The sequence below is a fragment of the Sylvia atricapilla genome, chromosome 7 (genome assembly GCF_009819655.1).
Source record: "Sylvia atricapilla isolate bSylAtr1 chromosome 7, bSylAtr1.pri, whole genome shotgun sequence".
Classification (NCBI taxonomy): Eukaryota; Metazoa; Chordata; class Aves; order Passeriformes; family Sylviidae; genus Sylvia; species Sylvia atricapilla.
The window spans coordinates 8362863-8388803 of record NC_089146.1 but is presented as its reverse complement, the minus strand read 5'-3'; the positions used below and the strand labels follow the sequence as shown (position 1 = coordinate 8388803).

Below are 25941 nucleotides of genomic sequence, written 5' to 3'. Positions count from 1 at the left end.
TTGTCTGGAGTTACTTATACTTCATAGTGTTTTATTACCAATACACTTTGGAACACTCTGGTAAATAATTCTGCCTACACAAAGAAATTGGCTATATTTTCTCTATACATCGAGGAAGTCTGTCATGTAGACTATACATCATGGCTCTAAATGTTCTCAGATAAATGCAGACCCACATTGTATTCCATCTGTACTACTCACCCAAGCAGGTTTTTAAGGACGCTATACGACACATCCATCTCTTACCCAAAAAGTAGAATCCCCAACATTTGGTTTTGTAATAAAAAAGACATTTTTTATCTTCTGCAATTACAGCAAAACCTGCTGTGTGTCCGGGGAATAATACTCCACACAATCATAAAGCTTATAGATTTCTTTTTCCTTGTGCTCCTCTTTTCAGCTGCTCACCCAAACTTGGTTTTCAGTTCAGAAGGTGAACCTCCAACTTAGGGAAGTCGATGAAAGTTATCCCACTGACTTCAGTGAAACAAAAGTTTTCTCCCAGTTTGATAACGATGGAGTAACTTCTCAGTAGCTTGTGGAGTCTTTTGCTGGTAGAAGGGAGAACAAACTCAGCTGGAGTGTGAATGCTCTGTCAGTATTACAGTGCAAAGGAATAACTTGGAAATTGTGATGATAAAAGCAGAATTCGACTTACTGACTGCTTCAGTTGCCTCAGAGGAAATATTGATTTGTGAAAAACCAAAAATAATTTCTGAGATTTTGGGGGGTTTTCATGCCATGCTCTTGTAGGAGCAAGACACAAATTCTTCAGAAATTCAAGGAGAGGAGGACTTGTAAGAGATAGAGTCATTGTTTGTCCTTGCAGTTGGCCTGTCAACATCAGAATTGGGGAAAAAAAACCCTGCAATAATTTTAAAAGCATGGCTCAACATAGACCAATTTTCCTGTTAAGTTTCCATGGCCAAGATGCCTATCTATGTATGTGTGGGGATGGGAGGCGTGGAGGGATGAGTGGTCATGGCAGAAAAGGCTGGAGGGACAGAGGACTTTGGAAGCAGAGAGGAAGTACAGAGATGACTTGCAATTAGTCCAGTTGGCTTTTTGCTGAAGAGTGGGGAGGAGCTGCAGTGGCTGCACACATTCGGGGGCTCAGGGAGGGTTTTGGGGACATTACCCAAGGGTGGAAGGGGGTTTGTCCTGTCCTGCCTTCCCTCTGCCTGGCTGGGAGGCTGGAATGGCTCACTATGAGCAGGTGAATTAAAGGTTTATGTGGCAGGGACAGCTGGAGGGTGTGGGGAGGCAGCACCGAGGTGCTGTGCCTGTGGGACTGCATTAATACCGACCTGTACCTCTTACAGAGGTGTGTGGGCAGCACTGTGGGGCAGCAACAGCATCTGTGTCTCCTTTCAGAGGTGTCTGGATACAACATGTGCACATGACAGCCTGGTGGAGAGCCACCATTTCATGTGCCCAGATGAACAGGGCAGCAAATGAACCCAGGGTCTGGGGCTTTTTTACCCCTCTGCCACCAGCTATGACTGTGGTTTTCAGTCCTGGGGAGGAAAGTGTGCCCGCCTTCTGAGCACATGCCTTTACTGGCATTGGGAGGAATGGCTTTGGCAGTCTGTTTTGTGCTTCTGCTGTAATCCAGGGTGTAGCAAAGGTCACCCAGCTCCTGCTGCTTTGCGGGAGGGACACAGGAGGGTCCCTTTGGCCCTGCAAGGGCAGCGCTGTGCCCAGGGCTGCACCAGGCTGGGTTTGTGCCCCCACGGTGACGCTGGCTGTGTAACCCCATGGCTGGGACAGCCTGGGCTCACCAGGCTGTGAAAGTGCACATAAGGCATGATAATATGGTAATGCACATCAGATATTAATGTGCATTGACACACAATCGTCTGCCTACATCGAGGCATTACAGCATGAAAGAGCAAGTGCAAAGGCCTCGTGGAGCGACGTGCTTCTGCACCTTTCTTTCCCCCCTGTTCCCTCGTAGCCTTGTTATTTAAAAGTAAGCTTTCCTGCCTCCCTGGCCCCCCATTTAGGCAAAGTCATCCCCCAGCAGTAAAGTGAGCAGTGCCTTCCTGACGGCCTATTTAGTGGCAATAAAAGGCCGATTGGCCTAATGCGCAATCAAGAAAGGAGTGACATTTATTGCTTCGGTTTTATGATGCTGTGAACTGAGCAAGATTTGGAGCCTTACAGTGCCTTCAGGGGGCAGGAGATCACCAGCAATGAATTGTATTTATACCTTTTCCAATTTCCTACTAGCGTTTTGGCAATAAATAGACTCTGTTGTTATTGAGTTTTATGTAAGTATGTTTACGAAAGCAGGAATACAACTTGGTAGCTCAGAATTACATGTGTTGGCTAAATAGATCAGCAGAGAGAATAACTATGTAAAACACTGGGAAAGCACTTACCAATTTATTATCAAATGTCTTAATAGAATGCTTCATCTCTTCCATCCCACTTTATGTTAGCTGTTAAAATAGAGCTGCATCCATTGCAGAAGGTCGGAGGCTCCTTCACACACCCATGTAGGAACATCAAGGCCACGGTTTGTTCACACATCTAAACCATTAAAAATACATCCCATGCATTAAATATGAGCCTGAGGAAAACTCAGTAGGAGCTGACGCACAGGGCTGACCTCAGCTCTCACAGCCCCTGCAGAGTGGCAGGTGTCCCTTCCTCACAGAGCCCATGTCCTGCCCCAGTCCCTTCCCACGTGCGGGCTGCAGCTAAAAGCCTGTGAGATGTCCCCAGACAGAGAGATTTAATTGCTGTGTCTCAGCCTGCCCATTTTGTGACGGAGCTCTCCCCTGTGGAGCAGCACGGCTGCCCCAGGGACACCTGTCCTGGCCAGTGCGCAGCCCTTGCTCCTTGCAGGGAGCTGCAGGTGGATTCCACTGGCCTGTGTGCCAGCCCTGAAGGAGGTTACTCTCATCCCATCAGTTTGCTGGCAAGGACACGTCCTTGAGATGGCACATTGCAGTCATTCGTCTGCCTGCCTTTCCCTGGCAGCAGTACTGTCCCTTGGGGCTTGGTCCCAAAAGCAGCCAGCCACCGTGGTCAGCACGAGGCAGATCCCCAGCCAGCAGGAGTGCCTGGTTTTGTACAGCAGCTTTTACCCACAGACCTGAATGCTCCAAGGAAAAAAGAGGGTTACTACTGCACCCTTCTTCTTGCAAGTGCAGAGGTTTGCTTGGGTCCCACGCTCACACGTGTGGGCTGAGGTCTCATTGCACTGATGAGGTGAGGTCATCCTGCCTTATTTCTGCCTGTGCAGGAGGTGCAAACAATGCCTGAAGGAAAGCCTGGAAGTATTCTCCTGAAATTTCATTGAATAGCAGACTGGATTTTGTTTTGTAGTTGAGGACAGCTGACCAGGTATCCTGGAATGTGTAGCCAATTCAGATGGAGCTGCCTCAGACTGGTACCCCTGGTTGGAGTGTGGTGCTACACCACGGTTGTGTGTCCAGCCCCTGCACGGGCCATTTCCTAAAGATGATCCTTGTGGTCTCTGTGAATCCCTGAGGAAGCGGTGTTTAAGGACACAGAGGGGTTTGTGGGGAGAGCTGGTCCGGGTTTGCACATATGGAGGCAGACCTTACATTAAAGAATTCCTTCACCACAGCTTTCACTCATCTTAGGGAGGTCCCCACTAGCAGTAGATGGCTCCTGTGCAGCAAGGGCTGGGGCTGGCAGCACACTGGTGTCTGCTAGCCAAAAGGCCACCCTCCCTGTACTGTCACTGATAAATCAGAGTTCACTTTCCACTTTCAGAACTAACTTCTAGTGTTAGCAGAAGTTTTAGGAGGAATTTCTGGTTGGGCCCATGGCAGGACCTGCAGCTAGATAGTGTCCCGTGCTTCCCACTGGATATTGCAATCCTCCTACTGACTGTTCAGTCCTGGGCAAAACCGTGGGGTTTGTGGAAACAATTTTCATTATTCTGCTGGCTTCAAGATTGGAGTGAAGCGTATCAGCAGTCTGAGGCACACAGCAATAAACTGTTCATGAAGGACAGCCTCAAATGTTTACAGAGAGAGAAACAGTCAGCAAAGCTTTGTTTTAGCGCAGACCACAGAGACGTGAAGGACACCAGGGGTAGGCAAACCATAGGAAGGCATTTATTTTATTCTAAAATAAACTTTACACATTAGATACCTGCAGACACTTGAATTGGCATGTGCACAGAATTAGAATTGTCTTCTCTGGTTACAGCTAGCATGAGGGCTTTTCCATGACTCTTCAAACCCAGTCATCAGTCTTGTGATTCTCTGTTTGGCTTTAAAGCATCCAGTGTAGCAAAGATCGCTTTATACAACTTAGTATCTTTTAAATAACAATGATATTTAGAAGGGAGGGGGAAAAAAAAAAAAAAAAGAGACATTTATTTTGCCCTGAAGTTGTTAGTACACAATTCAATGTACTGTTAAGGGCACCAGAGGCATTGGGAGGCCAGGTGAAGGTCATACTCTAATTGGTGCTGTGAATTGTGAAGAGGAAACGCAGAGGTGAAGTCTGTAATGTTTTTTGTCAAAAATTTAGTAAAAAGAGTTACAGGTCAAAAATTAAAGGGGAATTAGGACTGAAGTTGCAGTGTCTTGCACTGCAGATTTAAGATCTTTTTCATGAGCTGCAGTCTCCAGGATGACTTCTTGAAAACTGGAGGAGCGTGAGAGCAGCTCCTCAGTGAGCCCTGGGAAGCAGCCAGTGCCCAGAAACTCCGCTCACAGCTGCACACCAAGGTGTCTCCAGGAGCAGCCCATGCTTTTGGAGCATCCTCCATGAGCTGCCATGCAAAGCATGCTCTGAAAAATCCATGTGTGTTTTTAAGCACTGCCAGCAGCAGCAGCGTGGCAGCTGTAGCCCTGGCTCTGTCTCCAGCTACACTCCCAGAGTGTGTTGCATTTGGTATGCAAGGAAGGCCATCACTAAATATATTCACCACTTTAGTGCATTTTAGCTTGACATATGTCCAGTAAACAATATTTTGGGCTTTTGCAGTTAAAAAAAAAAATCACCTGATTATTCAGTGCTTCCTTCTGTTATGATGCTTTGGGGTCCTTCAAATCATTTTCATTATGCACTACATAATGGTAAAAATCTCCATGCAGTATGCTGATAATTCCGGGCATGGTCTCTGTGATTTCTAATTGTTTGAATAACAGGATGCTATTGAAATGCCATGCAGAAACACTGCATCACCCTGAGGGAATCAAGCTTTTCTCCTTTTACTCCTGGTGAAGATAAACATTTGAACAGTTGAAATAGGTAAAATATCCCAGGGAAGCCACTGTGCAAAAGTAGGCAGTTAAAGCCCTTAGCGCAGTCACAGGGCTGCAAAGGACAAAAAGGAAAAATAAATTAGATAAATAAATAAGTAAATAACAAATACTGAATGGAAGGCCCTCAAAATAAGCCGTGCTTTTCTTCTCTTGTGATCTTAAACAGAAGAGAGGCACTAGCTGGCCCAGGAAAGAAATACTGCGTGCTATTTTTGTTCTGCCATTATAAAATATGTATTGTTTATTGTTCTGCACTGCAGCTAAAGTTTTGCATCAACCTCAAAAATTACAGCAAAATTTATTTTGAAGGAGACACGCAGAATCTCTGTTCTTTAAGCCTCTTAATGATGTTCTTAAGAGTGCAGTGATAGGATTTCAGTCTCCTGGCAAGCACAGACAGGTTGTAGGGTATGATTCATAGAAAGTGTAAAACACTGTGTGCCAGTGTGCATTCTGAATATGTATTATATAGATGTGTGTCAGCATATGTATGATGCTCAGTGCATGCCAAAGCAGGCAATGATGCCAGGCTGCTTTGGGTGCCATCCTCTTATGTGGGAGTCAAGGTGGACATTGCACTCAGAGTGCTTCTTTAAAACTTCAGAGGGCTTCAAGCATCAGGACCTTGTTATCTAAAAGCCTCTCATACCTTTTCCCTGTAGCAATCCTGTGGGCAGCTCCGCACAGCTCTGGCTCTTTTCTCGTTCTGCAGCAGTTTCAGTTAGCTCCTTCCTGTCCCTGGCAGGGCCATCTACCCCTGTCTGTTCCACATGCAACACCTTACCCTTCCTGTCCCTCTCACACCATCCTGTCCCTAGCTCAGCACAGCAGCAGCCTTCAGCTGACTCCAACTAAACCCCCTCCCAGCTAATGCACTCTTTATCACACCCATAGCTGGGAGGGCAAGGCTGTTCCCACTCTGATAATGAACACTGCTGCAGTGGATTGGAGGCAGGATCGCCTTCAGCACTGTCTCTGTCTCCCCACACTCTTGGGCTGTGCTCCACGTGCTGCACAGAGCACTGTGGGGTACCAGACTACCAGAAGTCCCTGGTGACTCTGCATTGGCCATGTCAGGACTTTGCCTCTCTGTTAAAGGGGTGTATTGCTGCCAGGCCATTGCTGCTGTGGGGCTCAGTGGTGTGCTTGAAGATGAGCTGAGGATCAGAGGCAGAAACTTGGATTTATGTGGTCCTTTTGACACTCACGTCAAAACAAAGGTGTGTCCAAGCCACCTGGGGCAATCCAGTTTTGCTGGCTGTGTGCAGGTGGCTTTGTTGGTGGGTGATGTGCTGAGGTGGATACAGAGGTGACCTGACAGTGAAGGGCTGTCACAGGCTGTGTCTCTGAGCAAGGCTGGTCTGAGCAAGCTGTCTGAGCTCCCAGAGGTTCACCTTGCCCAATCCCTGCCTAGAGCTCATTGAAATGTCTCTGCAGGATGTTGTGTTGAGACATTAAACACCCCCAAAGCTGCCTGGGTAAATGAGAGCTCCCACCAGCCTCCTGACACGCGGCTGAACCGTGCTACAATGCCTGTTCCAGTGTCGAGGCATAATGTTAAGCCTGGCTTCATTTCAGCCTGCCTGCTGGTAATGTCAACAAAGATGCCCTGTGTACCAGAAAGAAAAACCTTGCAGGAATCCAAATGATAGAGAAGGCCTTTGGGACTGATTGCCAGGCTCTTTATACAGGCATATACTGCCAGGTTTGCTTTAAATGGGCATTTAATGTCCCAGTCGGAGGGGCAGGGGGTTTGGAGAGGTCTGTGCTGACATCCAGAAATCTGAGTTTCTGATCACCGTTTTCTAGTCAGAGCAGGGGAAGCTAAGAAATGTCTCTGGTGGAAATATCATAAATGTGCAACAACTGTGTTTTTACTGTGTTTTTATTTATACACTGTTTTGTGGTGGCAAAGGAAAGGCTTTGGGCTTTTTTATGCTGCAAAATGTTGTTGGGGTTTTCATTGCTTTTTTTTTTTTTTTTTTTTCTTTTTTTTGGCCTGGAATAAATATATAGCATCTAAAATTATTACAGAATGGAACTTCACCTTCCCTGTAAAATAGTGCTCTCTGAGACATGGTGAGATCTCACACTTGACCAAATTAGTATATGAGCTCAAATATCAGAGCTCTGACTAGTAAAAATAACACTAGATTTGCATTTTCACATTTTTAGCTCTTGCCTCCCTGTCTCTTTGGTTTTATGCCTTTTTTCTTGACTGACAATTCTCTTTGTGGCAGATTTATTGCTGTTCTGCTGTTTGGACCCTGTAATCAACTAGACACTTGGCTGAAGACGTTAGTCATTTCATTAAGTACTTCTCTTTCAGATATCTCAGGCACAATTTTCTGTTGCTCTGGTTCCAAAAAGCAAATGACCCACGGCAAGCAAAGTCTGAATATGAATCTTTAATAAACAGAGGTAGTACCAACAATGCTCTCAGGTTTCCAAACAGCAGAGGGCTAATTAAAAGATGCTGAATGGGGAAGAACTGCCATTGCCATCTCGCTCTGACAGAAATGTGCCTGCATCTGTTCCCAGTGAAACAGCTCTTTTGGAAACACTGTCTCATTTATCCTCCTTGCTTCCCATCAGAGCTACACAGGAAACCTTCCTCCTCATGCTACGCGCAGCTATTGCATAGTAATTTTTTAAAATTTATTTTTCAATAATACACTGCTGGAAACAAAGACCGAATAGTCGTCTTAAGAGTAGAGATAAAGCATGGAGTGCGTTTCTTTTTGTCATGGCTGTGTCACTAATGATTATATTCTATTCATGAACTGAGGAAACAGAATTATAGGATTCTCATACCCTTCATGGGCAAAGAGCCATTCTCTCATTTTATTGATTGAGACTCCTCCTCAAAACGCAGTTTTTTGAGTTTCCTCCTTCCAGAGACAGCCATGAGTCCTCTCCTCAGTAGCTTGCTCTCTGCAGGCAGAGGTACTCTCTTTGCCCAGAAAATGAGACCGTATGTTATTTGCAGAAGCGTGGGGCGTTAGGAGACTGTGCACTCACCCATGCCTGGTTTATTGACCCCATTAATTTTTATGGAGACTGATTGAACAGAAAGCCAAGTTGGCTGCTCCAGCTTGGCCAAGCAGCCTGGTGCAGCGCATCACCATCACTGCTGGCGCACAGACCAGGCTGAGGGCTGGGCAGGGTTTCTTTGTGATCAGGATCCGGGCTGGAAAGGAGTTCCTCGTGCTCTTCTCTCATTTCCCTGGGGAGGGAAGAAGCACGATAAGCAGGTGAAATTCCAGAATGCCTGTGGGTGCCCCTGTGCTGCTGAGCATCCTCCTTGCAGTTCCTGCCTCGACAGGAGCTCCCAAAGCTCACAGACCGGAGTGCAGCAGCACACACCCCACAAGTCGGTCGTGAGGCACAAGGAGGTGCCTGTCAGCACCTCACCTGCCTCAGGCTAAGCTCAGCTCTGCCAGTTCTCCCCCAGGCACCCTCCTGGGTCTCTCCTGCATCTTCCCTGCGGAGCTGCACCTCTGCCTGCAGACACCTTCTGGTTCATCCTGGGTGTGGCATTCTCATGACAGAGTCCAGCAATGTCATCAAGCAGTGTTGCTAGATCCACCATGGTGGGGGGAGGTAGCCCAAAATCCTCTCAGGAGGTGCCCAGACTTGCCCCTTCCACTGTCTTTTTAGTTTGCTTTGGTGTCTTTTGCTTCCATGATCACCAAAGTAACCTCACAGATTGCTGGATGTTCAGCTCCTCCAGGATTATCATCATGTGAAATGAAATTGAATAAAATGAAGTGTATAAAAAGGAAGGGAATTCATTGGAGACTATCACAATGACCTGGAAGAAAAGACATAAGAAAATGAGCCTTGTTTAATGATTGTTTATGGTGGCAGCCTCAATTTTAATCAATTAACATATGAGCCCATTACTTGAAGATGCAAAGGGCCTGCAGAACAGCATTTCTTCCTTTCTCAGAGGGGCTGCAGGGTATCTGCTGACATCTTGGGTGCTCTCCTTCCTCACAGAGGCTTTTAAAGCTGTGTTTCTGACTGCAGAGAGGGCATGGTTAAATCTTACACAAGTCTTCTGTGTATGCTCCTGGGTACAGTTTCATCCTGTGACCCCCTAGGAGACTTCATTGACCTTCCCACAGCGAATTGAGCCCCAGGAACGCTCAGTCAGCCTTTCTATTGCCAGGCTTTCTTCAGTGCTACACTTAGGAACACAGAAAGCAAATAGATTTATTGACAGAACTATAATCAAAAGTCAAATGCAGGATGATGGCATGGTCAAATGATCAAATTACTTAAAATTCGAGGCATACTGGAGTGCCTCAGGGACTGGGAAGCTGGAGCCAGCCCACTGGACACACCCTTGGCAGTGGGATGGGTGCTGCCAGCCCTGTGCATGAGGAGTGTTAGGGGGAGGCTCTCTTCAGGGTAGGGGGCTTCTGTGTCCCACAAGAGCTGGAGGTCCTCTCTGTGCTCAGAAATCAACACCATTGGTACTCTCACCTCACATACCCCCTGAGCCAAGCAGGGATGACACAGTTTGGTTCTTGTTTAACACAGGAGAGTCCCACTCTTGCATTTTATAATGCTTCAAGAGAGGAAGGCACCTTTACAGGTTTTCATTCGATCAAATGCTTTAAGTGCTGTTCATTATGTATTTATTACCTCACTGGTGGATCCCACTTAAGTCTGAGGTATTCTCAGGAACTGCCTGGGCACACACGTCTGGAGTACATGCCTCACCTCTTTCCCTGCAATTTGCCCTTCTGGAATTTGGCAGCATGGTCCATATGGCAGACTGTTGCTTCCTCCAGTTTAAAAAAATGTGTTGGAATACCGTCATTTTCCCTGATAAGAGGAGCACTATAAATTAAAAAGAGTCAGCAACACAGGCGCATTAATCTTCCTGATGCAATCCTACCTTTCGCACTTCCTGACATATATTTGATGTCGACTTAATTGTGCAGCCTAAAAGTAGGGTTTGAGTACATAAGTGCAAAAGCAGTAATAAACTGCAGATGCAAGCTAGAAGTTTTCTCCTGAAAACTGTGCAGGGGGTGGATGATGCACAGATTCTTGCAGCAAGTTTGGGGCGACAAGTCTGGTGATTTTTCAGATCCCTCTAGCTGGCCCTGAAAATCAGGCTTCACACAGGAGATCCTATAAGGCTTTGGAGCGTGTGGTGTCATCCTGGGGGTGTCCCTTTCTGCTCTCCCTGGCACAAGAGTGATCTGACCCCAGCACAAGCAGCACGTGATTTGTGTTGCTCTCCTCGTGCAGCTGCTGCAGAGGTTTGCTTGGAAAGAAGGGCTGGTGTCACGGCTGAAATTTTAGAATGGGGCACAGAAAAACCTTGATTCTCGTCTCAGTTTTGCTGGAAGAGGTCAGGAAAGTAATTTTGTGTCTTTGTGTTTTGGAAGGTATCAGTAGATATAAATAAATGCCTGGTGGGCTCTGAAGCGGTCTCTGAAATCAGTGGGAGATAGGTCTCTGAGATAGCAAAAATCTCACACAAAGTGTTTGCATGCATCTTGAAGCATTTAAACACCTTTAAAAATATGTCTCTAAAGTGTCTGAGCATAGGTTCCTGTGTCCCCTAGGTATTTCTGAAATTGCATCCGAATTTCCTGAGATTTCCCCTAAAGAGCACCCTTTTGTTGTAATTTTCCCGTTGGCTTAATTTTCTCTTGACTTGAAACGTAATATATATTAACCTTCACTCATTTTTCTGTAGCAGAATGTAGAGAAGTGAAGCTATTTCTTAGCTGGTTTATTACAAAAAAGGGAGCATATGGCTGATTGTGTCCCATCTGAAATGCAAATGGTGGAGCTACGTGGAAAGAATTGCTATTGCTTGAGCAGTAAATGTTTCCTAATGAAGTGAGTTTGACTAAGGTGGGAAGCTTGAAATGGCTGCAGGAAGAAATGATGATGGTTAATATTTCAGTGGAGCAGAACATTCTTATTCTGCTGATAAGGAGATTCTTGGGAAATGCACTGGATTTTTTTTCTTATATTCTGTATGTTTATCAGTGTGGGGAAATTGCTACACACAGGGAGCTAGACGCTTTTCGTCGAGTTATGAAATCATCTAATTTAATTTATAACCACAGCTTTTCACCACTGGCCTCTTTTTGAACTGAAGTTTTCTTCAGTATCTTTTGAACATTTGGGGTAAATAGGCCTACCCAGTGTAAAAAAAAAAAAATCTAGAAGAGGACAACTACCGGTTCCACTGTTTTCCATCATCCTGGGCACATTCCTGGAGGCCAGAAGTCAAACGGAGTGATGGAGAGATCTGACCCACATTAATTCCCTTCTTCCTCCTTCCACCAAAGTTTTGTGTATATCCCTCTACATCTCTAGTAGTCAAAGTGTCCAGATGTCTGCTGCAAATGGGAGGTTGGACTGACTTTTAAACACTTTCTTAAATCAAGCAGCGAGGCTGGAGGCTTGACATTTCCATTACTTAGCTTTCCAAAGGGAGAGCCGTGGAGCTGGCACTGCGAGGTTCAGCACAAGCAGTGGGCTGGAGATAGAGCATTACTTTGCCTTAATGTCAGAAGGAGCTGGGAAGAGTTCAGGTAGCAGCATGTGCACAATTACGTGCTCAGAAGAGCCGGAGCAGCTGCCAGGTTAGACCTCTGGCTTGTCCCCAGGCGAGATCCCGTTGGGTTTGCTGAGGCTGAGCTGTGTGTTACACGGCACAGTTGGGGGACAGAAGATTAGCCTGCCTCTCCCCTGCCAGTGCCCAAGGGTGTCTGACGTTGCTAATGATAGTGAAATAGGAGAGAGCTAAAGAAAAGAGTCTGCAGCCTGCTGTTGATGGAAATAATGAGGTTTCTTCATCTTAGAAGCAATGGCGAGGCTTGCTGGGATCAGGATGTGTCCACATTAGATCCAGAGCAGACTTTGGAAGTTAGTATGTCCCTGTGCTCTGGGTCACATCACAGGGCAGCCCAGGAGCTCACAGGCTGGGCTCTGGAGTCTCTGGAGATGGCCCTAAGCAATCTGAGCATGGGGCCACCACTGCCCTGCCTGCATCTGCCCACACTGTGCTCTTGGACGTGGGAGCCTTCACCCCTCACAGAGCACAGCACCAGGTGAGGAGACCTTCCTGGGGAACACCTGGGTAAGGCTGTTTGCTTGATGAGTTGTCCAGGTGCTTAGAAAGTGCTTGTGCACAAAGTCTGCCATGAAACAGCATTCTCCTGGTTTTAGCAGTGAGCAGCCTCTCTGTGTCCAGGAGCTGGGGAGATCCACCAGCCCGAGGCACAGAGAGTGTGGTCACGTCCTGGCTCCAGTCTCAGTCTTGGCAGGTGGTTTTATCCCCGTGGGCTAAAGTGAGGCTTCAGTATCACATCTTCTGTTACAATCACAGGGCCTCTAGGTGTTGTAATTATTTTCAGAATTAAATCATGAATCAGTATAAACCCACATTATATGGTATTACATACCATGGACAGCACCTGAACAGAGGAGAATTTTGTGGCTCCTTTGGTTTGCAGGAGGGCTCAGCAGCTTGCTTTATCTGCATATCTCTTTGGTTTATAGGAGATTACAAGTGGTAATGCTGTGGTACAGTTTTCCATGTAAAACACTCTTCTTTTATCTTTCTTTTTTCTTGCTTTTATGTGCCTGTTCCCTCTCCCTGCATCTCATTTCCATGGAGAAATACAAATGACCTCTTGACAGAACTTTCTGCTTTCATTATGTTGATTTGCATTGTACAGTTAGAATAATACAAACACTTGTATTTCTGAGATGTATTTATGATCTCTTGAAAAAAGTTTCTCATATTAGCCTCTTCTTTTTTCTATTTCTGTATCTTTTCAGGTGTGTGTGCAACATTGACTGTTCTCAAACCAACTTCAATCCTCTTTGTGCTTCCGATGGGAAATCTTATGATAATGCATGTCAAATCAAAGAGGCATCATGCCAGAAACAGGAGAAAATTGAAGTCATGTCTTTGGGTCGATGTCAAGGTAAGTCTCATAACAAAACTCATTTCAAAGAATGTTTTCAATTTTTGTTCAGGGAGGAGAGAAAAAAAAAAAAAAAGAACCAGGGCTGGCTTCTTATTTGGGAATTGTTACATTTCCATTAGACTGCTGCAGTTTATACTGTGGAGCACAGGCTGAGAGGGGTGAGAGGCAGAGATGCAGACACAGCGAGGCGGGAGGGGGCAGCACTCCTGACCCTGCCCACAGCAGCAGCAGGGGACTGCCCAGCCCTGCACTGGCATCAGTCACAGTCTCCTGCCCAGAGCAGCTTGCCCAGAGCTCTGCCTGGAGCAGGACAGTGGGAATGCCCCTCAGATAGATTTTGACACCCAGGATGGATCCTCTGGTGCTGCCTTAACTGGAGCAACATGAGGCAGTCTGGGGAGAGTCTCCAAAGAGGTGCTCCCAAACACAGTGCCTGGGCTGGTTTTTCAGGTTACCCCTGCTGGGCCCCATGATGCCCAAGATACCTGGAAGGAAGTTTTCCAGTCGTGGCTCGAGGCTCTCTCTATTTCTCCATAAATACAGTGCTTCTCTGTGCCCATCTCTTGGGCTACTGCATCGCCTGTAACCCTTGAGCTGACTTTAAAAAGCCTGTTTTTCTCTAAAATAAAAATGAAGAGAATTTGCCTTTCAATAGCTCCTGTAAATGAAGTGTCTGCTGAGGCTCAGACTCTCAACAGCTTTTTCCCTTGGATTCTATCCCATAAATCCTCAGTACATCTACTTACAAGGCCATAGTATACAGGTGTATTAAACACATTCCAGTTTACTCCTGTCTCTTTAAAGTTAACCACTCTAAATGGCAGTTCATTTCAGGGTACATATTAAAACTCCCCAATTACTTCAAGTAGAGCAGAAATGACAACTCCTGTTTCAGACTGATATATTTATCCCAGCTGCAATCTGCTACCACATATTGTTAGAAGAAAGATCCTGCTGTTTTCACCGGGCAGGCCCAGGAGAGCAGCCAGCAGAGATGATGTGTGTGCAAGTGGAGTTAGCTCTGCCTGGGCACTGTGGCTGGGGCATGGGCTGTATCGAGTCCAGGCTCCCCAGGCAACTCAACACGTTTCTTTTCACACAGACAATACTACAACAACTACAAAATCAGAAGATGGGCATTATGCAAGGACAGATTATGCAGGTACGGTTCCTATTCTGTGAGAATCACAAGTCACAGGATCTGTGTAAGTCTCTTTTCTCTTTGTTTGCTGAGGTGAAATGTCCTTGTCTTCTAGAGCGGTTTTACTGTTCAACTTTAAGAAAACACTGTCTTTTCTTTACTCTTTCTTTTGCTGCAAACTCTCTTCTTAATAAATGGGCTGCTTCTATTTTTGTCAACCTACAGCTCCTCTGGCCATAAAACACCTGTTCTGACGAAGGAAATAAGTACTGTAAATTATTTGCCAGAATTAGCAGACGTTATTGAAAATTACAGAATCAGTGCACTAGATTATGCATATCTTTGTAATGATATACAGGTTTAAGGAAGTGAAAATCCAGCTCCTAGCAGTGCTGGGATACCATGAAATGCTGCCATAATAGATATCACCTGTCGGCATTTAACTATGAAGTTAATAAGGTTCTTAAAATGTGGGGGGTTTAAATGATAAATGGGTTTAATTTATTTAGAAGCTACAGTAAAATATAATGGCTGAATAGCCCTATATGGCACTTGAAATTAAAAACATGTAAATACTAGTGAGGTTTGGGAGGCATTTTTTACACCCTTTGCCTGGGAGGATCGATTTAGAAATCGGACGTGTGTGTGCGCGCGCACGTGCATGCAAATGTTCACAGCTCACAGTGAGAATGAAAGCCTCTGGGAAGGTCTGGTGAAAATGGGTCAGGTGATGCACTCATTGCTTCAGTTTCCTGATGTTTCTGTGGTTTTGAAGTGTTGGGAGAGAGTAGGTGTGGATTGCTGGGTTTGCCTGGGCTGCATGGCTTGGGTGAAACGCAGCTGATGGTTTCACAGGTGTGAACGTTTCATACATGGAGAGTCCTGAGGCAGTGGTTAATCCAGCTGGGTCATCCTCTGTGCCAGGGAGGTACCTGGCCTTAGGAATGATTGTTCTGTTCCTACTTAAAGCAGTGCATGATGATTAAAACACAGAGCTCTGAATAGATGATGTCTCAGTGAGGCAGAGCAGTGCATGTGTTGGGGGTTGCTGCAGCAGGGAGGGTAGAAGTTGCTGTGGAAAGCAAATGCTGGGAGGAATTTCTGGAAGATCAAGGGTGAGCCACAGCCCAGGTGTTTCCTACTGCCAAGGAGCCCTTCCATTAGTGAAGACAGGGACATGCAAAGAGAAAAAATCTTCAGCGTCTTTCCTCCAAGCTCTTGATTACCCTCTGCTTTTTGTGGGAGGTAGTAGTCAGTTTTCTTAAAAGGCTGATGTTGTGTCCTGTGGGGACAGGGGCAGGAGATAAGGCCAAGTAAGCCAAAATTATTTATTTTGGATTTAGAAACAAGGCCAAGCAATGTGATCTTAAATCCTTTCTCTTTCTTGCTGGAGAGCTGAGGAGAGCACTGGCTTCCCCAGCCTGAGCTGGAGCCCCTTTTCAGTGTGCAGCCTGTCCTACACTGCTGCTGTCTGGTGGATTTGCTTTAGGATGGCAGGGAGCCATCCACGTCAGCTAGAGAGGAAACAGCATGTTTAAGCATGGAGCAACTGAGTTGTAACAAGAAGGGAGGAAAGGCAGGTTGGGGATTAGGGAGGAGATAGCAGTGGTGACAAGAGAAAGCCATGTCATGGGTCATGGAGGAAGAGGAGCACAGAAGGCACCTTGAGCTCAAGTGAACAGGAGGAAGAGAACAGCCCTTGCTTAGGAGAGCTCCGTGTTTCAGCCCACATTCAAGAGGAAAAGTGGTGGGTAGAAGAAAATTGGCTACAGCAAAGTGTTGCCAGGGGTTGGGAGCCAAGGAGGCACCTCAGGAAGAATCTGGGTTACTTGACAGGGAGGAGGGCAGAGCCAAGGCGCAGAGGAGCAGGTCTCCAAGGTGGAGATGGTCTCCAAGCAGCAAGAGGTCAGAAGGAGTGTGGGAACAGATGGTCCAGTGAGAGATGAGAAACACAGGGCACCTCCCCTGCAGCCATGGGAGTGATGGAGGCACCCTGAATCAGCAGTGGCATCCTGAATCAGCAGTGAAGTCCAGTAGGTCCCTCTGGCACAGGGAGACACCATTGTTGCACCTTAGAAAACCACTTTTTTGGGGCTTCTGATGTGGCTCAGGCCCCAGTGGGCTTCTCAAGGGTGGTGACTGTGGTTCCCTGGGCAGGTCCCATCAGGTTCTGTCCATTGATTTAAGCTCAGCCACAGTTGCCTGTGCCAGTTGCCTCTGTCCTTTTGTGTGCATCTATTACCCTGGCTTAAATTTTTCATTTTTACATACAGTAACAGCATGTAGGGTGAAAAATGCTAGTTTATGCAGGGCAATCCACATGCCTCCAGCATCCCAAATGTCCCTGTCAGAAGACCTTAGGGGAATGGGAGTGCTTTAGCAAAAAAACTGCAGCAACTTCAGCCTTCCAGAAATAATCAGGGAAAAGGAAGGCAGCAGTATAAAAGTGAGGCTCAGTGAACATTCATGCATCAGCATTTGCCAGACAGGAAGCTCTGTGCCATCCTCATTTTCTTTCAGCTGCAGAAACATTTGATGGTGGTGGCTGTGATAAGAATGTGGCATGTGCAACTTTTTTTCCCACCTTCCTATCTCCTCAGACAGGAAATGCTGCCCTAACCATGGGGAGCTTTGTGTGAAAAAGCAACAGTTCCTCAGCCTCTGAAGCAATTTCCCCGAGCCTGCGGCTTTCCACAGAATACCTTTGTTCCCTACCATTTAATGGCACTAAAAATCGCCGAGACCGTGAACACCGCACGCTTTTAAAAACATTGGCTTCTATGGACAGGCTTTCCCAGGGGAGAGCATAGCAGTGGGCAGAATTGATGTTGTCAATTATGCTAATGCAGCCAAATGCTCTTTGCAGGGGCTGTGGTGGCTGAGCAGTGCGGGTTTTTCCATAACCCACCGTGGGAAGGCAGCAGCTCTGCAAACAGCCACAAGTCTCAACACCCAGCTGGGTTTTTCCATGTCAGACTATTCAAACTGTCTGCTCAATCAGCGTCTTCGCTCCCTCCTGGTCTTGCCAGGCTGCTGATGCTCACCAGTAATGCACAAATCTTTTGGTTTGCTAAACTGAGGGTGCTCATTCCTTTGGGGGGGTAGATCTTTGTCTTGCTTTACCACAGGCAAGATTTATGCCCACCATCTACATGCCTGACCAATATCAGAAGCACCCCAAAAGCAGTACCCCCTTTCCAACAAAGCAAACCTGGGAAGAGTGAGCTGTTGGAGGCCCTTCTCTGACCCTGCCCTGCCTCTCCAGGGTCATCATTCCACCCTTGCCATGGCTGCCTGTGCCACACAGTGTCTGTACTCCATTTGTGTCTCTGTCCATTTCTCCTTTTTCTGAAACCCCAAGGTATTTATCAGACTTGGGGAGATTTTCACTCTCCTCAACAAATGGCAGATCGTTGACCTTGATCAAGTTTGTGCAGTGAGATTTGGTTTAAGTGCATAAATGAATGGGGGTGATTTTCCCCTCAAATCCAATAGAAAGACACTTTATCTTGCGATTTCCATGAAAGAGCATTTTGAAGCATTTTAAGTGTAATGTATGTTTTAAAATGTAGTGTCTGAGCTGAAAGTCCTGTGATGGATGTTTTCTTGAATTTCCCCATTATATGCATAACTAAGGCTGTTTTGGTGGTATTTTGGAATTCAGAGTCCAGGCAGTTGAGGAGTCCTCATCTTATTAATCCATTTGCCTATTTATTTGTATTCTTCAATATTTATATTCTCTTCTTAAAATCTGGATATTTGCAATTATCCCCCTAATGACTTTCTCCTCTCATTATCAAATTACAGAGGGTTTTTTTTTCAAGCCATTTTGAGCACCATAAGGAATAAGTCAGTATGGATGTGCCATATTTCAGTGTTATGTATTCATGAAAATTGTCGGCAAAGACACTGACAAATTTGATAGACCTATTCAATAATATCATCTTCCAGGCCAGACAAACCTCCCCATATGAGCATTGATTAGATCAAGTCTCAGCAGCTGAATGCCAGCAGCACAGAGAAGCTGATGGGAAGGGGGAAGGAGGCATTTTCAGCCCAAATACTCTGCCCTGGTGAAAAATGTGCATCCACAAGTGGTCAGTTTGAGGTGTATTTTGGGTTCCTCGAGGGCAGGAAGCTCTCCCTTGGCAGCAGCCTCAGGTGGTGCCTTCTGGGCCCTTGGGGAGTCCTGGGGCTCTGCTGCAGGCAGTGCCTTGGCCCGTGCTGCCAGTGCTGTTGCTGTGCCCAGAACCGATAATGAGCACAAAATGCTGCACGTCTGCTCATGGCTGCTCTGTTCCCTGCTCGCCCTCCTGGCTTCCCATGGGATTTCAAACCTGTGTGACAGTCTTGGATCTTTTTCAGAGCGCTTCCTGGCACCGGGGCCATCCTGGCACTCCTGGGGGTGCTGGGGCGAGTAATCCAGCAGATGGCTGTGTTGCCCAAGCAAACTCAGAGCTCCACCAAAAAGGGCAAAATCCATCTGTGTCAACACATCATCTTCCCTTGGCTGGGCCACGGCTCTGGGATGAAGGCCACGAGAGCCATGGCACACGGCAAGGATGAAGAGTCTCGGACTCTTCAATGAGTCTCTTCAAAAGTCCAAGAGTCTTGGACTCCAAAATAAATACAGTTCAGTCACAGCCATCTTCGTTGTCTGTAACGGGCCTGGAGAGTAGCCAGGAATCAGAACAGCAGTGCTGAATTTCTATAGTGATTATTTTTTAATTTTCTTTCCCCCTGGACTAAAATATGAGAACTTCAGACTAGATTCCTCCTCCAGATGATCACATTTTCAAAGTAGGTTAAGTTTGGAGTCCAAACCACTTGACATTGTCTGTTTAGATTAAATTTTGTGTCTACTACTATGTCAGCCATTTGCTGAACTGCTGAGGAATAATAAAGCCCCAGAGTTTAGCTATGGGATATAAACTATGGTGCATTTTTGCTCTGCCTTTGTGAACCAGGCTTTCCTTTCTGCTTAATGGAATTAGCAAGTGAGACACAAAGCTGAACACTGTGCAACCCTCACAGCTAGAGAGAAACTATTTCTCATCTGCAGCTTTGTAAAAATGTGAGGTAAATTACATCCTTGCATATGCAGATTTGCTTGGCTTTCAATTCATCAGACTCGGAGTCAGAGGTTGTCACACTAAATAAATAGATTATGTAGAAAGCTTTCCTGCTATTTCATCAAATCACTTAAAAATTGAAAAAACCCTAGATTTAAATATTTTGACAGCTGTGAGGTAGCATGAATGCTGTCTAGCTGCAGCCTCACCTGTGCTCACACACACACACAGACACTCCAGCCTGTGGAAGAACAAGAATGATACAACTGATACATTTTTTTTAAAACAGGAAGCTTCTAAATGCTGCTTGAATTGTTATTTGCATTTACAAATTGCTATTTGCATTTGTTTGCGAGGTTTTATGAAAATATACTCAAGGTTTTTGCACACTGAAAATCTTCAAAAGATGGTAGATGAGCTCTGCAAACATAGGGAAGAAACCCACTGATCCTTCAGAGAGGTTTTCAAACACAAGAGAGATCACTGTGTTCTGTGGCCTGGTGGTCTCCAGCCTTTCTGTTGCCTTGCAGCTCCTCCAGGGTTGTTGATATCCAGAGGAAAATCTAAAAGGCAGTGATAAATACCAGCTGTTGGGTCAATAAATCTTACTGCCAGCTACTCCTGAGCTCACGTCTGAGTAGACAACAGTCAGTCCCAGTGACCCTCCTGGCTTCCAAGCCTCCACTTGTCCTGGTGTGTTTGAAATGAAAACCTGCAGCTGCTGCTTCTGTGATTTAACTCCAAGGCTGTAAAAGGTGGAGTGGGCAAAGTCCCACTCCAGCATTTTCCTGAGTCATAAGGAAGACTGGATGTTTCATTTCTAAAATAGGAACGGAATAATGCAATTGTCTTGCTATGGGCACTGCAGCACAAGTGCTTTTCTTCTGTAGAACCCTCTCAAATTGGCCTTCAGATCCTGCTTGGCTCTATCTTTCTGATATCTGCATAATTTTTTTGGTATGGGAGACAGACACACAGTCGTAGGGGTCACATAATAGCCTGACAAACAAGCCCCCTGCCAGGAGGGAAGCTGCAGCACTCCAGAGCAATGTGCCATGTGATTTAACAGCACTTACTCCTAACAGTCTCTTCCTGAGGAGCATGCAAAATAAAAACAGGCTTATGGAGATTTTAAAAACAAGCGGGAGGGAGAGAGAAATATTGCTCATTTAATCTGCCAGCCTCAAGAGAATACCTCACTTTTTATGGGAGTTCTCCTCCAACTTTGAATTGCATGTGCTAAGCTTGGCAAAATGTGCCTTGTTTTTCTGGATTTCTGGGGGGGTGTTTGGCTTTATAATGAGATAAATTGTGCCTTTTCATTACTTACGTTTTCCCAGTGTCATGCTCACGGAACCTGTAATTGTTAGCATTAAAACTTAAATTAGGTCTCAGGTGAACTGCTAGACATCTCTTTACCTAGACTGATGTAGCTCAAGGAGGAAGAACATTTCCATTTGTGCCTCTAAAGCTTAGCCCTTAATTCAGTCACTAATGAGTGTGAATCAAAAGTTGCAGAATTCGTTTGTGCTTTCTTCCCATGATAAACAAATTCAGAACTGTTGTGAGTGAACATTATAAAGAAAGCTATTTGATTTGCATTAAAGCTTGGGAGCCTGAAAATTCAGTAAATCCAGACTAAGGATTTGATCTGTAGGAAACAAACGGGAAAAACAAGTTCCAACTTGTAACACCAGTATTGGCATGGGCAGCCTAAAAAATACAAAACCAAACCAGGCTGTTTCACTGCTGTCAGCATCCCTGAAGCATTTAACTCTTGGAAATGAATTCAGCTTCCTAAGGGTGGAGGTTGTAATCCAATTTTATTTTTTCATGTGGGGTTTCCATCAGAACTGTGAGAAATGTATGAAGCTTGCTCCAAACACTTCTGCTTGCCCAAGACTCTTTGCCTTACTTGTTGGTTTTCCCCTTATGCTATCATGTAAGCAGTCTTCTGTAACATTTTGTTCTCTTAAAGGTTATGGATAAAAACAGAAATTCAATGTGCAATAGAGATGAGCAGACCTGAGTTCATGCAGGCATTTCTACAGATTCTTCCATTTGTCTCCCAGTCCATAAACACATAACGTTCCATTTGCATATGTTTGGTGTTATTTGGAGCACAAGAACCCATCTTCATGAGGAAACCTGAACCTTTCAGTACCTGCTGATCTTTTGGTCCTCTGCTCAGTATCTGTGTTTTGATCAGAAGAATTTGTAAGCTGAAAGGAAGGTAAAGCTTGCAGAAAGTAAACCTTCCTGCTTACACATAAACATGTGATCCCCAAAACTCAACACAAGCTGAATTGTGCTTGGTTTCTCAAGTTGTCTTTAACCAGATAACTACTTCTTAAATGGGACTGCTAATGGCAAGAGTAGGGACCTTCAAAAAAAAATTACATTTATGGTTTGCAGTCTTTATGGTCTAGTTACAGCTTCTCCCAAAACTTGTTTTTTTCCTAACCTTTGTTTTCAGAGGTTTATGGGAATGAAACGACATGATCTACAGCCAGTGTTTGACTGCCATGGATATATGGAATATGCACCATAATTCCTGGCTGCAGCCACTGCCATTGTGAAGGGATTTACAGTTATCCAAAAAAGTCTTTTTATATCTGACTAAATCACTTTGTAGCACCTAGATAATACTGCATCCCGGCCATTTTTCCGTCCCCTCCTTTGAGATAGACCAGCATTAAATAGCAGAGTTCTGTATGAACTCCATCTAACAATGCAGGCCATGAAATGGCTCCGCAGACCTGCACTTAAGTTTACTGCAGGCACCCCCAGACCCACTGCACACTGCACGTCACAGGGAAGCCTAAAGCCTTCCTTTGGGCTCTGGGAGGACTGTGCAGCCCGGTTCCTCTGTAGGACCAACACTCGGACAGTCAGGGACACAGGGTGGTGGCACCTGTGACTCCTGGGGGACGCTGCTGTGGTGCCTGGGTTCCACACTGCAGCAGCTGTGCTGCCGTTGTGGGTGTCAGTCTGTAACCCCCAGCACCTCATCCACGTGCCAGGAGCGTGCTAGATACTGTCTTCAGCATTTTGACACCCTGGAGGCATTTCCCTCTTGATGACATCTTTCCTTTCTCAATTCCCCTGCTTCTCCTTCAAAAAAAAAAAGGGGGATCTGAGACAAAACTATCAATCTTCCTCAAGGAACAGGGTGGGAAGTTAACCCTGTTTTCTGGATTTGGGGAGGAATTTCCCTCAGCCTTGTTTCCACCCTTCCTCTGGGCTCCAGGCACTTTGATCATCTCAAGGGTCATCCTTGAAGGATACTGTTCAAAATGATGCACAGCAGCTGTTTGCCATCCATTACACTAATTTGAATTAGTTGGTAGATATTAAGGAGTACCACAGTGTATTTTTATGCCCAGCTGCTCTATTTTAGGTCTAGTTTCTGTGAATTTGCTGTTAGGAATCACAGATCCTTCCCAAGGATTTGAGAGTTAAAGTTATAATGAGATGCTAGAATATCTGTTTTCAGGAAACATCAACATTTAAATATTTGTGTTTGATCTAGTCTGAAATGTTAAAAAAAAATATTTTGAAATATTCATAGAACTGAATTTCCTCAGAATTTTGTTTCATGGGATGTTTTGGCATTCTTTATGAAATGTTAGATATCAAAATACCACAAGATGAAAGCATACGACAGTTGTAATAAATAAGTTGTAACCATAAGGAAAGTTGCTACTTAGAACTGACTGAAACAGCCTTTTTTTGCAGAAGGAGTATCATCATGTCAAATTGCAATACAAAGACGAGATAATTTGATCATTTAGACACATGCAATGGTAACCTGAGCTTTAAGATAACAAAGGCTTTCACCTGAATTCAGGAGTATAGATGCATCTGGTGGAATTAAAGGAAATACAGTTGGGGAAGAAAAGAAGGAGCTGGTGTATTTATTGTTAGTAGAGACCTTCAGAAATAGACTAGATGGAGCCAAGTGGCAAATTTTGCCTGGTTTAATAGATTTAGGTAAAGAAAGTAAAAACAGACAAATATTTTGCCACTACGGTTTCACTTGGCTGATGGTTCCAGTTCATCGAACACACCTTCCAAAAGGTGCATTTACCTTTTCCATTGAACACACCTGCTAAAAGCCACGCCCTGTGTGGCAGTCAGGATGGACACTGCACTCAGAGTACTTCATTAAAAACTTCTGAGGGCTTCAAGTGTCAGCTCCTTGTTATCTAGGAGTCTCACATACCTTTTCTCTGTTGCAATCTCATGGGCTTTGGCTCCTTCTCCCCTTCTTCTTCTGCAGTTCCAGCTCGCTCCTTCCCATCCCTAGCACAGCCACCTAACCCTGTCTGTCCCTTGTACAGCATCTTACACCTTGTGTCCTTCTCACAGCCTCCTGTCCCCTCCTCCTCACAGCACGGCCAGCAGTCTCAACTGAACTGCAGCTTCTCTCCCAGCTAATTCACTCTTTATCACACCCATAGCTGGGAGGGCAAGGCTCTTCCCACAACCCTGCACTGAATTTTGGAGAAGAGCAACATAACTGTCCTTTCCACATTAACATTTTGTGTATGAAACCACGAGTTTCTGAAGGAAAGTGGAAATGGTTTAGGGAGAGTATGAATTTTAGCGGGAGATGCAGCAGTTTGAATATTAGCTGTGCCTTCTCCCATACTTCTGTCTCTACAAACATTCCTCTGCATTCAGGATAAACCCAGCCTTGGCAGTTTGAGGAGCACCTCTGTATCACCAAGCAAGCACAAGTGCTCCTAATAACTCAGGTTTGAAAAGCAATATTTACCTGCCTAGAAAGGTGACTTCTTACACACTTGGGCTGTCATTTTACCTTGTACCCGTGAGCATTAAGCGACTGTGAAACTCTCTTCTTGGAAATACAACAGCTGTAAACAAAATGTGCTATTAGAGTACCAGTGGCAGTGCATGTCAGAATATTATCAGCACTGAATCAAAATGCACTGCTTTGCCTACTGCTGTTATCACAAGCCTTAGCCATTTTAGACAGCGTTACATAACAGCAAAATATTTTTCACGGGAGGAAAAAAAATTAAAACTCTCCCTATGTTTTAATCTCCCTCTTATTTTTATCTGTGGTTTAAAGCTCTGTCAGGTATACATCGAAAACACCCCTTCCCTAGAGTATTTAGTTTACAATTTCATTTAATAATGGAAGTGTACTTCCATCCAGCTAGGATGGGAAAGGATTAAATAAAAAGCACTGTTCTAAAATCGAGTAACACTAGTGTAGCCTGTCTCCATGCTCTGCAAATGAAGTAGCCATGGAAAAGCTTGTTATTAGTCTATAATATCAAAACTGATAAACTATTAGTGTTTTGTCAGGCATGATAAATGCTAAACATTTTCCTCTGCAGATTGCCTCAACGAGAACTGTGACTGTTTTTAGACACATCTGGCACTGCAGATTTTTTTTTTTCCATCCTGCATTTTAGTGATTTAAAAGGCCTTGGCTGGGCAAAGGATGTCAGCTGTTTGGTTTAAAATACTGTTATAAGAGTCAATAAGATTTAAAGAGGCAGTAGGTAAAATTCTGGCCTTGCTGTAAGTAGTGGGAGAGTGGCCATTGAGTTTAATGGCTTTGAGATTTCTCTGCATGGCTTTTTCATCCATTTTTATTCTTGGTAAATCTTCCATTTCCCAGAATTGCCCTTTGTTTTCCATTCAGCTTCTCCTGCTTTCAATATTAGCGCTAGGAGTGAGCGTGGAGTTAAAATACCAAACCCTTTATTTTCAGAAATGCCATCTTTACAGCTCACTTCTGTGGCACTGCTGCAAGACAATAGTAACAGGTGTATAAAAATAGTAAACACGGCTATTCATTTATAAAAAAAAACAAATAGGTGCTCTTAATAGACTTTTCTGTCTGTGTTTCAAAATGAGCTGTGTGACCAGTGATGAGTCCCAGGAGCTCTGGGGCGTAGAGAGGCTGTTCCACTCTTTATGGAAGGAGATTGCAGGGCGAGCTCTGTGCTTGCTTTCCATCCCATCACACAGGGAGAGCCACGGGTCTGGACGGGAGGGTTTGATGGGAGATGGGCCGCCAGATGCCGGTGCTGTTGGCTTGTTCCAGCAGGCAGGGGCTGGGCTGGCTCCGGGGGGGAGTCAGCTCAAGGACACTGCGCTGGTGGAAGGGTTTGCAGTCAGCAGAGGGGAGGTGATGGCTCAGTGTGTGTCTTGGAGGGCTCCCTCACAGCCCCTCAGGCTCTGACAGGCACAAAGTGTGCTCTGCAGCACCGGGTGGGCTCCTCTCTGCATCTCAGAGATCAGCCACTCCTGATCTGACAGACCTTTGGCACTGGAGTAATAGACAAAAAGCTTAAATTTGTGTGGTGACATGGGATGCTTTTGATGCAAACCCAAGAACACGCAAAGGTTTTGTGTTCCTCCATTACAGGGTTTCACCACAGATGGGAATCAGCGTATCTTTGGTGAGAAGGGTAAAGGAATGTAGCAGGTTGTGCTGCAGTGACATTTTATAT

At 45.3% G+C, this 25941-nt stretch overlaps 1 protein-coding gene across 1 annotated transcript in view; it reads left to right on the top strand.

Annotated features, from left to right (window-relative positions):
- TMEFF2 (transmembrane protein with EGF like and two follistatin like domains 2) overlaps window positions 1–25941 on the top strand; it is a 125711-nt gene that overhangs the window by 79571 nt on the left and 20199 nt on the right. Inside the window, exons 6-7 of the mRNA XM_066322550.1 lie at window positions 13083–13231; window positions 14337–14396. Coding sequence (XP_066178647.1) covers window positions 13083–13231; window positions 14337–14396 — 209 coding nt within the window. The remainder of the gene's footprint in view (window positions 1–13082; window positions 13232–14336; window positions 14397–25941) is intronic.